Here is a 12516-nt window from a genome sequence, read left to right as displayed (position 1 = left end):
CATTCTCAGTTTGTCTGCCTTCCCTTCCCAGGAAATGTGTTAGACTTGCACTTCTTCCTGGGTCATTTCACATCCGCAGTGTTCTCGGGCTCAAGCATCTTACTGGCTGCAAACCATGGCAGTCACGAACAGGAAAGAGGTGGGGGACAGACATTGTCCCTGAATGGGGTGAGGACGGATTGCACATGTGTTTAATAAGACACAGATGTTCTTCAAAACTACATATTTGAGACCTAGATAATAAATGAATGTGCACGATGTGGAACATTTGTTAAAAAACAACAGAAACAACAGAAACAAATACGAAAATAATAATAAAATTAAATGCCAGTTAAGTTTCTATTTACTAGAAGGTTGTCTTTATGTGAGATTCCTTGAAATGTATGAACAACTTCCTGTGTGTTTACTGAAATTCAGGGCCTGTATTTATGAAAGATGCACAGGTGAGCGAATGTATGTTTTTTACACCACTTCACTGAACTGCATTATGGCAAGAAATATACTGATGCACAATGAAAATGCAACAGTCTAGGTTTTACATCAATAGCTCATTGGGAACATGCATAATGTTATTTACATTTTAAATAGTGAGCAGATAGGTTTGTTGATTGTTTGAGTACTGTTTCTTGGGATAACAAAATACTGAGCTCAAGTCATGTGATTTCATAAAAAGGCCAGGTGCTCAGTGTTTGGTATTTAAGTTGAGTTAAAACATGAAGAATCTGTGTAAATAGCAATTTGAAAAATACATGATTTTAATTAACACAAGAACAGAGGAAGATAAGACCATGCCCCGCTTAAGTAATGAAGATTGCCTGGTTGCTATCGGCATGATTGAAGGCAGCCTGTCTGTAAGAGTTGCCTGGAGAATGAGATGTTCTGCTTCAACAATCAGCAAACTAGTCCAGAGAAACCAGGAAACTGGCTCTATGAGGGACAAGCCACATCCTGGAAGGCAGAAGGTTACCACGCCGGCCCAGGACCGTTATGCTGACTGTTGCATTGTTCAAGCCAACCAGTGGGGCATTGGAAGTGTGATGTGGGGAGGAATCTCCTTTAACACAAGAACGCCTTTGGTGCAGATGGAGGGCAACCATACTGCTCAAAGATACATTGACAAAGTCCTTGAGGCAACAATTTTTCCATTCCTGCAAGCCAATCTGGAAATGTAAGACCACACAATGCTAGAACTACAATTGCACGACTTCAAGAAAACAATGTCTAGGTCTTGCCATGGCTGACTTTTTCTCCTGACCTGAGTCCAATAGAACATCTGTGGGACCAAATCGCCAGTGCCATCCAGAGGCAACAACCACCACCAGCCAACCTTCGCCAGCTGGCTGCAGCTGCACAGGAAGAGTGGCGGAACATCCCACAGCAGTCTATCCAGAGGCTGATCAGGTCTATGTGTCAACGCTGCCAGGATTGTGTTAATGCTCAGGGAGGTCATACCCAATACTAACATTGTAATGTTTTTATTTTGACAGTGTGTCATGTTTCATACTGAAAACTTAAGATTCTTTGATCTGTATTTTTGTTCACATTTTCTGAGATTTTGTGATATCTATGTTTAAAATATTTGATGTAAGTCCATTTCACCTGAGTGTTACATTTCTTTTGGCATCAGTATACATATATTTTACAGGGACATTGAGTGAAAAAAGAGTATTTGTTAAGTCTGTGCACAAATGCCAGTACTAAGTACCAATAGACAATATGTACTGAGGATCTGGAATCAACCAGAGAAAGAGTGGTGTGCCAGCATTTAAATGACTTGTTAGTGAAAGTCTATGTAGTGCATTCTGATCAGTTGGGATGAAATCCTGAAGCTGTAAAAAAAAAAAAAAAAGAAAAAAGATAATGCTAATTTAAAGACTTGGGAGTTGGTGGAGTTCTTTTAAATACATAAACTGCTGACAGATAGTAGGATGTATGTATCAAAGTGTATTTTGGAACTTTTTGGAACTGGAAAATACATTAAAATCCTCATTAATATGTTACACAGTCATTCTTAACCATTGAAAGTATTGTCCAATAATTATAGTATGTTGTTGCAAATGTTCTGCCATTTTTTGCTTCAAGATAGATTCAACCAGGGAATACAAAAGGTACCCTTTCTGGTTCAATCCAGTGTTTTTAATATGATGAGACAGTGTACAGTATGACCAGTATGCAGTGCCAGTGCTAGACTTTTTCTATATAGCCCAGCATGGGGTATTTAATCCTGTCTGGTAACATGGTAATACAACTGTTACTAGAGCAAGAATTAGATGTATTTAGTATGAATCATAGCATTAGCCATAGCAGGTGCAAAGCAGTACTCGGAACGTCTTCCAATACCCCTTTTCCTAGTCACAGTTCATAATGAACAGACTTACAAGCAAGCCATCCGCCAGAGCCATTGTCTCTTGTTGGAAAGGGAATTTATTACAGGCAAATGCCAGCTATTATCATGTATTGCAGATGTTTTCAGAGCTGTGGACAACAGGCACAGCTATGGCATCCTTCTTATCAAGCCACTGCAAGCTACTCCCAGAAACTGTCGTTTCTCTTTAATGCAGGTCGTTGCTGTAATGGGAGCATCTTACCCATGGCCTCTGTGTTTCACATTACTGGGACAGAGATGGATGGTGGTGATGTTCCTATTTACTTGCTCAGTACAGCTGCAGGCTTTCTCTCTTGGCTCTGGGTGGAATTTTCTTCCAGTTATTTTCACTATCAAGCTTGAGTGTGTCCTTTCACTGGCATAAACCTGTCCCTGGGCTACTGAAGGCTTTATGTGCTGATTTAAAAACATGTACAGATTTTATATTTAGCTACTCAGTGAATACACTATGCCATCCACCAATTCTCAATTGAAGTGTATTGATAGCTCAGAAGGGCTGATCATACTTCTTACTGCATTGTTACGTCAGTGCCCTGCTGTGAGCCGTGCATCAAAGGTACTGCAAACGACATCTGTACTGTAGCTGTGTAGGAGTCCATAGTCACATTTCTAGGCAGCAGAGACATATTGCAGATCTTTTTAAACAATTATGTTCTTGCCCTTGGACATAAACCACTTGCACCTCCTGTGTAAACCTAGATGATTATATAAAATACATGAACAATAAGAATACATAATACAGCGTGAGTCACTGTTAATTCAACCATAATTATCTTAAATAAGATTGAGTCAAAATGAAGGGAAACCAAATTGTGTACATTTTAAAGATTCCAGCTCGTTGATTGTGATCTATGTGAGTAACTTTTTTGAGGAACATTTTTCCTTATAAACTCTGCTGTACAGTACACCATTTAGATTTTAATTAATTGGCATGTTCCCTTTTACCGTAATTAACATGTTGCTGTTTTATCCAAAATAGTGTTGCACCCTTTGCCAAGGAGGATGTCAGCTGTAACTCATCTTAGGATTGAGTCTTCCTCTGAAAGGTAGAGAGAGCCGGGTACATGTAAATGAGTAATAGAAAAAAAAAACTGCTTGTAGAGCTTAGCTTTATTCAGGGTCATTGGGAGAAAAGATAATTTTCATCTCATGTATATACAGTGTTCTGTGAGACACAATACTCCCCCTTTTACAGGATGGGTGGCATCTGTGTGTAAGTAACACATGTTACCAAGTGCAGTGTAATAAACGCTTTATTAGTGACAGGGAGAGCCGTGTCGCTGGGAGTCTGGGACTTCAGGAGCAACCACAGTAGGTTGGTTTAGGAGATGCTGATCCCAACCAAGTATAGAGAGGGTTGCTGTAGTGTAGTAGATTCCTGGAGAGGGATGTCCTGTTTAGTGAGACTAGCGGTCGCCTTGTGTGGCAAACTTTTACTTTTAGCTTTGTTTTTTTTTTTTTTTTTTTTTTTTTTTTTATTTATCTAGGATTACCATCGTTGGTACCCTAGTCTCGGCCTGTGTTCATTTTTGTCATAAATGTAACACCTAAACAATATCTGTTCATTTTTTAACATTTACAATTATAAAACAGTTTAAATATAAGCCCTATGCCTTGTTCTAGTAGTTTACAATAGCTTACTTTCAGTATCATATCGATAACAGTTGATATTGGTAGATAACCATCGGCCAAGACAATCTTTATCGGTGCACCCCTTATTTTACATTTATTGTGCTTTTATAGTGACATTTTCGATCAAGCCTTGCCCAGGTTAACTTTTATACTTTAGAAGACTTTTAAATTGCTATCATAAACCATCTCTTCAGCTCCACCAATAAGGAGGATTCGAGGATATTTTAGCCTTCTTAGAACAGAACCATGTCATAAAATACATTAGATAATGAATAACTGAAAAACACACACCTCTAATTTCCAAGTACTGAGATTAAAAGAACAACACAGTCCCATTTACTGTGTATTACCATACAGTAAACATTCCTGTGTCACCAGCCAGCAGTATTTATCACTGTGCCCATCTATGGCAGTTATTTTCATTTAATTGCATTGAGGTCATTGAAACTGGTTTCTGTCTGTGTGGTTATAAATGATTTAAAGTCGCCTGAAGCTGGTTCTAGTCCTGACAGGAATGCACAAATTCCTATACGCAATCATTGTCATAGGTTAGTAAGAAATTAGAAATGAGTTTGTTTCATTAGATAATATAGGCATAAATATATATATATATATATATATATATATATATATATATATATATATATATATATATATATATATATATATATATATATATATGAGAGAGAGAGATCGTATCTTACTCTAAAGGGGTCTCCATTCGCGTACATAAAGGGGTTATAGGTGATTAAATATAATTCATTTTTGTGATTGAAAGAAAGTGACAACAAGGTCAGGGAACTACTGCGCATGACTATATTGACACTTCAAAGTATCCTTCCTGTTTTAATACAGGTTGTACATGAACAAACTGGCATACTTTCAGTAACAACTGTGAGATTTAGTTTTATATAACACTTTTTCACCTATTTTTTACTCTTTCATCCGAAATGAAACCTTGTTTGAGCCGATGAAAAGATGCTTCTAAATGTCAAATCCCAAGTTGTTTGTGTTGTCCAATGCGCAAAATAAAAACTGTGTTTAACATCAATGGGATTAACAAGAAATAAACTTGCAGGAATTGTTTTATTGCACTGAACAAAACATAACTGAGAGCACAGGAAGTGTATAGGTCATGAAGTCCTGCATGCTGCTTTTTGTTTTGTTTAGTAGTTATTTTAAATGATTTTGTGATAAGAATCCTTATATGTTAACTGCTGTATTTGTTCAGAAACATCATCTGTTTTTCTTAGTTATGAACAAGTGTCCTTGTGCTTGCTTCATCAACATTGAAATTACATCATATTAATCTCCCCATGGGAGGTGGAGACAATCTGTGATTATGGTTCAAGCTGTTCGAGCATTGGAGCGGTTATTGTATATTTTTTGTAATTTCATCTCCTGCAAATTTCTATTTATAGAAGGGCTTCCCAGCAGAATGGTCCACAGACTCCTTGTGTCCTTCATTATTTCCCATTCAACCTCCCTAATCAGCTGCTGCCAATTGCAACTTATTTCAGCTCCCATTTCAAGAAGTTTCTAGAATGAAAACAATTTTGGTGCAACAGTCAATTCATTGTACTGATCATTTAAGGTTTTGCCTCCACTCTCTCCCTTATGCACTTAACATGAGTCTCTATCACAATATGTTTGGTTCAGTAATTTATATGCTGATACAATGGTAGCCACAGCCAGCTATAAAGATGTCGAAATATGGTGCGGTACTCTTCGCGGTAAAACTAAAGTCAATACGATATGCCCATTTGTTAACCACCTTAGGGCGATGTCTGACTAGAAAATGGTTTGTTACAGATTACTACTGAAACATAGTGTTTCGCCAAAGGATGCCACGTGCTAAAGCTCATGAATACCAAAAGCGCAATGCTATACTGCACTGTACGATTTGGTAACAGCTCCGATTTTAACATAGATCGAACAACAATCTATTCGGCTAAATGTTGCCTAATAGTAAAAAAAAAAAAAAAAGTAGTGCAAGTACATATCCCGCTCTCATTTGTGTGTATTTACGCAACCTACAGTGGAGAAGACGGGAAGCGATGAATGTGTTTCTGGTAAACAACAACACATTTCACAAGGGTGAAAGTCGTCAATGTACAGTAAGAATTAATGTAGGATGACTAGTGAGTACTGTAATTAATTATGTTATGTATTACTTTTAACCATGTGGAGCGCATGCAAGTGCAAATTTGTCACTCCCATGAGAATAGCATGCAGGCGCTTGTGTTCATCTGCAACGTTTAACGCGTCTTTTTAAAGTGCATCAAAAAAATGAGAAAACTATATTGTAAAAGTGTATGGTGTTCTATTTTTTAATTTTTTACTGGCAGATGGCGGCAGTCCTCAAGAAATGTGCTTGACAGACAGGTCATCTGTATATACACAGCCAAGAGTGAAAAATGGATGCCTGTTTCTTCGAGATTTATTTCTTTGTTGGTGTTACAGGTTTTAAGGAAGTCTTGTCAGGTTTGGTACTGATCAAAACGACCTGTGTATATATAACAGCGCTATACACCCGTGCCGGAAACTGGGGAAGGGATACTGTATATGACATGATTGAAAATCTGTGACGCAAGATTTCTGATGTATATGTGCTAGATAAAGACGTTAGCATTGATGAGGGTTTGAAATGCCCTCGAAATGGCAGCTCCTGTCTTGCTAAATAGGTAACGGCATCTATTAGTCACTTTTACATCTCCCTGTGCCTCTTAACAAGAGTGTTGTGTTTAGCAATTTCTATATGCACTACTTCATCTAACACAATGTCAGTTCTGACTTTCCCAAGAAGATGAAGTTTTACCTCTGCGGATATGTGACCGGGTGCTGTTCCGTGTCTTTTTACAGCCCGTGGAAGATTTTTCAAATCACTGTAGCCCACAGAAATCCACAGGGAAGATGAAGAGATGGTTTGAAAAAGCAAACAAGGCTATCGGAACAGCTTTTGTTGTTGAATACTCACAGTCAACCGTTTAGTTTTTTCGTACCATGAGCAATTAAAAAGGCGATTTTGTTTGTTGAAGACGGTCCAATTTAGGCTTTGGATGACCTTTGTTTTTTATTATTTTTTCCTCAGTTGAAAGCGAGAAAAATGGTGGCAGCCATCCTTCACTGAAAAAATATACAGCTACATCGTACTGCATATGGATCTTGAAATGGACTAGCCACACATGATCCATACCCTGACTGGCAATAGACACACCACGATTAAGTCTCATTATCAGTGGTAGAGGCTAGCCACAAACTTGGATCATATAGGCAATACAAATACAGTAAAACTTGACAGACAGATGGTGATTGCAGGTGGAATACACACCCAGAATCCCACCCATTTTGAGGCTCCATTTTGAAGCTTTTTTTATTTTTACAAAATTACACATAGGCTTAGCCTCTGTAGCTTCTTATGACAAGCTGCCACTTATGTAGATATAAAAGTAAACAGGTAAATGTAAACACATGAGTTTGTAAATAAATCCCAAGCCAGATATTACAGGCTGGGCTACTATGCACTTGCATTGTCTAGCGTTATTTGAGAGTGCTTTTGGATTAATTTCTCAGTATATTTTCTCTGCAAAGAGGTCTGGGGTTTCTGTTAATGAAAGTAAACCTCTGGAATGTAAGTGACATGTTATGTTTTCTATTTATACAGAGTTCCCTGAAGAGAAGAGGCAGTCGAGAAATGTATAAGGAAAAGAAGTCTTCATCTCAGGTGGGTCTAACGTTTAATTTGGTTCCATTCAACCCTATTCTACAACGCAATCCTTTAGTTTGCTGATACTGCAGTAGACTTTAACTCAAGGACGTACTTATCAGAAAATATAAGAAGTAAACAGTCTCTAGAAAAAAAGAACACTTCTGTAAACTCCAGGTACTGTAAGCTACATCTGAGTTTTGCTTACACAAGAAAATACTAATTTATTTTCACTAGACTGCTTCAACCAAATTAAAGGTTAGTAGACCTACTTAAGGCCACATTGTTACTTACTGGCTAAGTTGGAATGACAACCCTGAGTCTCCTGGCTCCTTGATAAGGCTGCCAGGTTAGTTAAGCTTGCGATCTATATCGGTACACAGGTGTATTCTGTGATTCTCTATGTCAGGTGTTTCTGCAAAGCTGCCACCACCACAGTGTCAAAGCCTTGTAAGTCTTATACTATTTGAGGCACTGCCTTCATATTTGCAGGGTTAATTGAACCCTTCATGCTAAAACTGCTGCTGACCATAAACTGTTGCTGACTGAGGTCCTGTTACTTTTAAAGTTATAGCTGCATAAAGACAGCACATTGAGTCTTAATGTTTGGGGAAACAGCTGTATTCTTTTATTTTTTTCCTTAAGTTCAGTACCAGTGTTATTTATTAAAAACTGCTTCGATGCTTCAGTGATACAGTTTTTGTAAATACATAAACCACCCTGTTTTGGTGAAAGTAGTTCCTTATAGAGACTCGCATACAAAACATGATATAACTGAGTGACTTTCAGTCAGTATCACACTGTGACTTGCAGTGGCTCACAAAAGTAAAGAACATACGTGATTCAGTCTAACAATCTGATAAGTGTTTGTTTATGGTATATGCATTTCTTAATTATTATTAATAATAACATTCATAACAATTTTACACCTGTAAAGGAGGCGGCTTTAGTACTGTAAACACGTTCACCATGCTGTTTTGTGAACCACAGACATAAACCTCCACTAAACAGGACTTGTCCTAGACATAGGTTTGTGGCTTCAGACTTTATGGATACTTGCAGTGTCACATTTTCTGTTCTATTTTATTTATTTTTTCACTGCAGGAGGACAGTGCCGACATCAAGTGTCAGCTCCAGTTTGCCAAAGAGGAGTCAGCCCTGATGCGCAAGAAGATGGCCAAGCTGGGTCGGGAGAAGGACGAGCTGGAGCAGGAGTTGCAGAAGTACAAGTCAGTGTACGGTGATGTGGAAAGCCCCCTGCTGACTGGAGAGTGTGGGGGGCTGCCCAGCACCCGCGAAGCCGAGCTCAAGCTGAGACTCAAGCTGGTGGAGGAGGAGGCCAACATCCTGGGGAGGAAGATTGTCGAGCTGGAGGTGGAGAACAGGGGTCTGAAGGATGAGAACGAGGACATCCGTTTCCAGTATGAGAGGGATTGCCTGGGCAGGGAGCACGTTTCCAGCATTCCCACCTCCCCCTATGGAGATTCCTTGGAATCGGCTGCAGAGCTGAGACGCCACCTGCAGTTCGTGGAAGAAGAGGCTGAATTGCTTAGACGCTCAATCTCTGAGATTGAGGACCACAACAAGCTGCTGACCAGCGAGCTGAACCGATTCAAGTTTGGGCCGGGCGAGGAAGCAAGCTGGGCAGAGGAAGATGGGGTTTTAAAGCCCAGCAGTGCCAGCAGTGATAGTGGGGGAGGATTGCAGGATGAACTGAAAGCTGCCCGACTGCAAATCAGCGAGCTGAGCGGTAAGGTAATGAAGCTGCAGTACGAGAACCGGGTCCTGATCTCTAACGTACAGAGATACGACTTAGAGTCCCACCTGGGGATACGTGCAGCCAACCCCAGGGATAGCGATGCTGAGAGTGATGCCGGAAAAAAAGAGAGTGAGGATGATGAGGGGGGTCATCAGATGCCGCTACACCCCAAGAGGGAAGGACCCATTGGTGGGGAGAGTGATTCTGATGATCTCTGTGAGAAGACTTCCGGCTTCGTTAGTGGAAAGCCATCTGAGGTGAACGACTTCAGCTTGGCCAATGTGAAGAGTGAGGTGGAGCGGCTGGGGAAAACTGTTGAGCGGCTCATCACTGACACTGACAGCCTAATCTATGACAGCAAGCTGCTGGTGACCAGTGGAGGCTCTCCTGAGCAGGAGTTTAGAGGGGACGGGGGTGTGGCGGAGGGGAAAGCACAGCCCCAGCTGCTAGACGCCCTCAACACCCGCATGAAGGCGTTCAGGACGGAGCTGCATACGTTCATGGAGAAGGTAGACCACCTTGGGGAGGGTCTCAGGGAACAGGTGGACGGCCTCTCCCCCATGCCTAACCTCACTGAATCTGCTAGCTTCCTGTCCAGCATCACATCATTGTCACGGGACTCTCCCATAGGAACCCTAGGCAGAGACCTCATCACTGACTTTCAGGTAAGCACAGGCCTCTGGGTGCTTTTAAAATAAAGCTACATTAAAACCAAGAAACATGCTGCTTTTTTATTTGTTCAAATTTAGAATTTTTTTTTTTTGGATAATGCTTCAGATGGCAGCTCTTTTAGCTCTTTTATAAGCTGTTTTATAAACAACCTTTCAACTTTATTGGATAAGTTATGGTTATTTTCTTTATACATTAAAAAATGCAATGATAAACTATGATGGTATCATTTAACCTTCCCAGCATTTATACAGAGAGTTTGTACTGGATATAACTGGCTTTCCCAGACTCTGATCTGTTAATACACAGTAGCCTGGCAAATGACTACTAGGCAGCAGACACATTTTGAACTCAGTAAAATAAAATCAATAACACTTGGAGACTTATTGACTATACTTACAACCTTGGAAAGTCCAGTTTGACATTTACATTTGAAATATTCCTTGAAATTACCCAGTGAAATTTAATATTTAAAGAAATATACATTAAATGTCTTCAGATAAAAATCATAAATATTACATTTTTGTCAAAATTCAAATTCTAAAAGTTAGAAATTGTCATTGTTTGTATTAGGTATAATAGCTAAAGGTTTATGGAAAGAAAATTAATCTCAGAAAGATGAATTAGGGTTATTTTGTAGTATTTATTGGTGTAGAATATTATAGTTTTGGAAAATGTAATACAGGTGGACCACTATCATAAATTAGTATAAATCAATTAGTGTAATTTTTTTTTTTTTTTTGAACTGCTGAATCGGGTACGCTGGGGTATTGAGCTTTAGTGCCTTCAAACATGACTGTTGCTTAAGTGTCAGTTTTGTCATCAGTTTGGGTCTTGTACGATATTAACACATCTTGTATTATTCCAGCATAGGTTGATTTGCCTCTTAAGGGCCTTCAGTTGAAGTCAGTTTGAACTGTGTCTCTGTACCGTTCGTGTCGACCCGATGAGGCCTACTCAAACCTTCAAGTGAAGTGGCCACCCTGTGGACTGCTGGCACACAGACTGAGCTTCAATGAATTATTTTTTCTCTGCAGCTGCTGCTTTTATTTCATTTTTTGTCCTTCTGTGACATACATGTAAAAATGCTTGTTTATGGTTTTTCCTCTTGACTGCTTTAAGGCCTAATTGAAAATCACATCTAAAGTGAAGATTTCCCAGTGCCAAATTGGTTGCCATTTTATTCATGCAGTGTGGCAGTGAAATTCAGCAGAACTGGAGAGTCATTCATGTATTTAATATCATTGAGGAGGTGTGAAGCAGGTTGATGTAAAGTGGCAGAGATTCCCCAGCATAATACTGAGCTGAACACTCTTGTTATATAGTGTACAGCATAGAAGAGGGCTATACTATTTTGCCTTCTATCTTTCTTCCTCTGTGTATTCGGATATGTTTTTGTTGATTTGTAACTTTGTGATTTGTAGTACATGCACACACTTTCTAAATTCTGTCAAACACTTTAAAAAGTGGCCCTGAAGAATGACATTCTAGGAAGTAATGCTTAGAGAGGTTTTGACATGTTGCAGGGATTTGGCGGATAGTAAGGCATTCTGGCTAGATCAGGAAAAGTCTCTATGACTGTTAAGAATCATCAGGATGTTGCATGTCCACAGAATATAATTTTCTTTTTATGGAATAAGAATTGAATGAAATGAACCGCCACAGCACGGCTTTATTTGCATGGCACGACAGGAGGACGGCAGTCCTGCAACTCTTCACGGCTTATGCGTCAGCTCTTGGTTTTGACTCATGCATCCCTCATTGCATGCGCCTCATAACCAGTGTTTGCATTCTTTTTTCTTCTCTTTTTCTCTTTTTTTCTTTCCAGATGTTTCAGCCCATAATTTTGCTCATCCTCATTTTGGTTCTCTTCTCGTCACTCTCTTACGTCACTGTGTTTAAATTGTTTTTTCTCTTCACGCTTTTCTTTGTGTTGTAGTTTTTTTAGTCGTCTACTTTACCCATTTTTGTTTTCTTTATTCCCTCCCTGTCCTTTGTTTTTGTTTACCAACTGGCCATGAAATCCCCCCCCCCTCCCCACAGTCGAAACTGAGGGATCAAACAGAGTGGCAGCTAGGCCAGGAGCATGGAGAGGAACCAGAAACCCAAAGCATTCGCTTGGGCACAGACCAAAGCCAACGAGCCGATGGAGACAATAAGTGCTACAGACCACAATATTTAAGTATAGAGGTCAGTGATTAATCAGTCTTTCATTTTATAAAAATTAGGCATTTGTCTTCACTGTGTCTCAGACAAGTACATGATAAATGGTTTGTAGTTGCAACCCAAACAAATAATACAAGAGATCTGAAATAGACAAAAATACCAAATGAGGCAGGAGCCAACATTAGTGGAAAAGGAATA

At 39.5% G+C, this 12516-nt stretch overlaps 1 protein-coding gene across 9 annotated transcripts in view; it reads left to right on the top strand.

The window, feature by feature from the left end:
• The window catches only part of LOC121314473 (microtubule cross-linking factor 1-like), a 78487-nt gene that overhangs the window by 31302 nt on the left and 34669 nt on the right, over positions 1-12516 (top strand). For all 9 annotated transcript variants that reach the window (XR_005950110.1, XR_005950108.1, XR_005950109.1 and 6 more), the window contains 3 exons: positions 7683-7742; positions 8829-10148; positions 12196-12342. Coding sequence is in view for 6 of the 9 variants with exons in the window: in XM_041247786.1 (XP_041103720.1) it covers positions 7683-7742; positions 8829-10148; positions 12196-12342 (1527 nt within the window). In the remaining 3 variants the exon portion in view is untranslated. The remainder of the gene's footprint in view (positions 1-7682; positions 7743-8828; positions 10149-12195; positions 12343-12516) is intronic.

This window comes from Polyodon spathula, chromosome 4 (genome assembly GCF_017654505.1).
Source record: "Polyodon spathula isolate WHYD16114869_AA chromosome 4, ASM1765450v1, whole genome shotgun sequence".
Classification (NCBI taxonomy): domain Eukaryota; kingdom Metazoa; phylum Chordata; class Actinopteri; order Acipenseriformes; family Polyodontidae; genus Polyodon; species Polyodon spathula.
The sequence above is the reverse complement of the archived record's forward strand: the minus strand, read 5'-3'. Positions and strand labels throughout refer to the sequence as shown.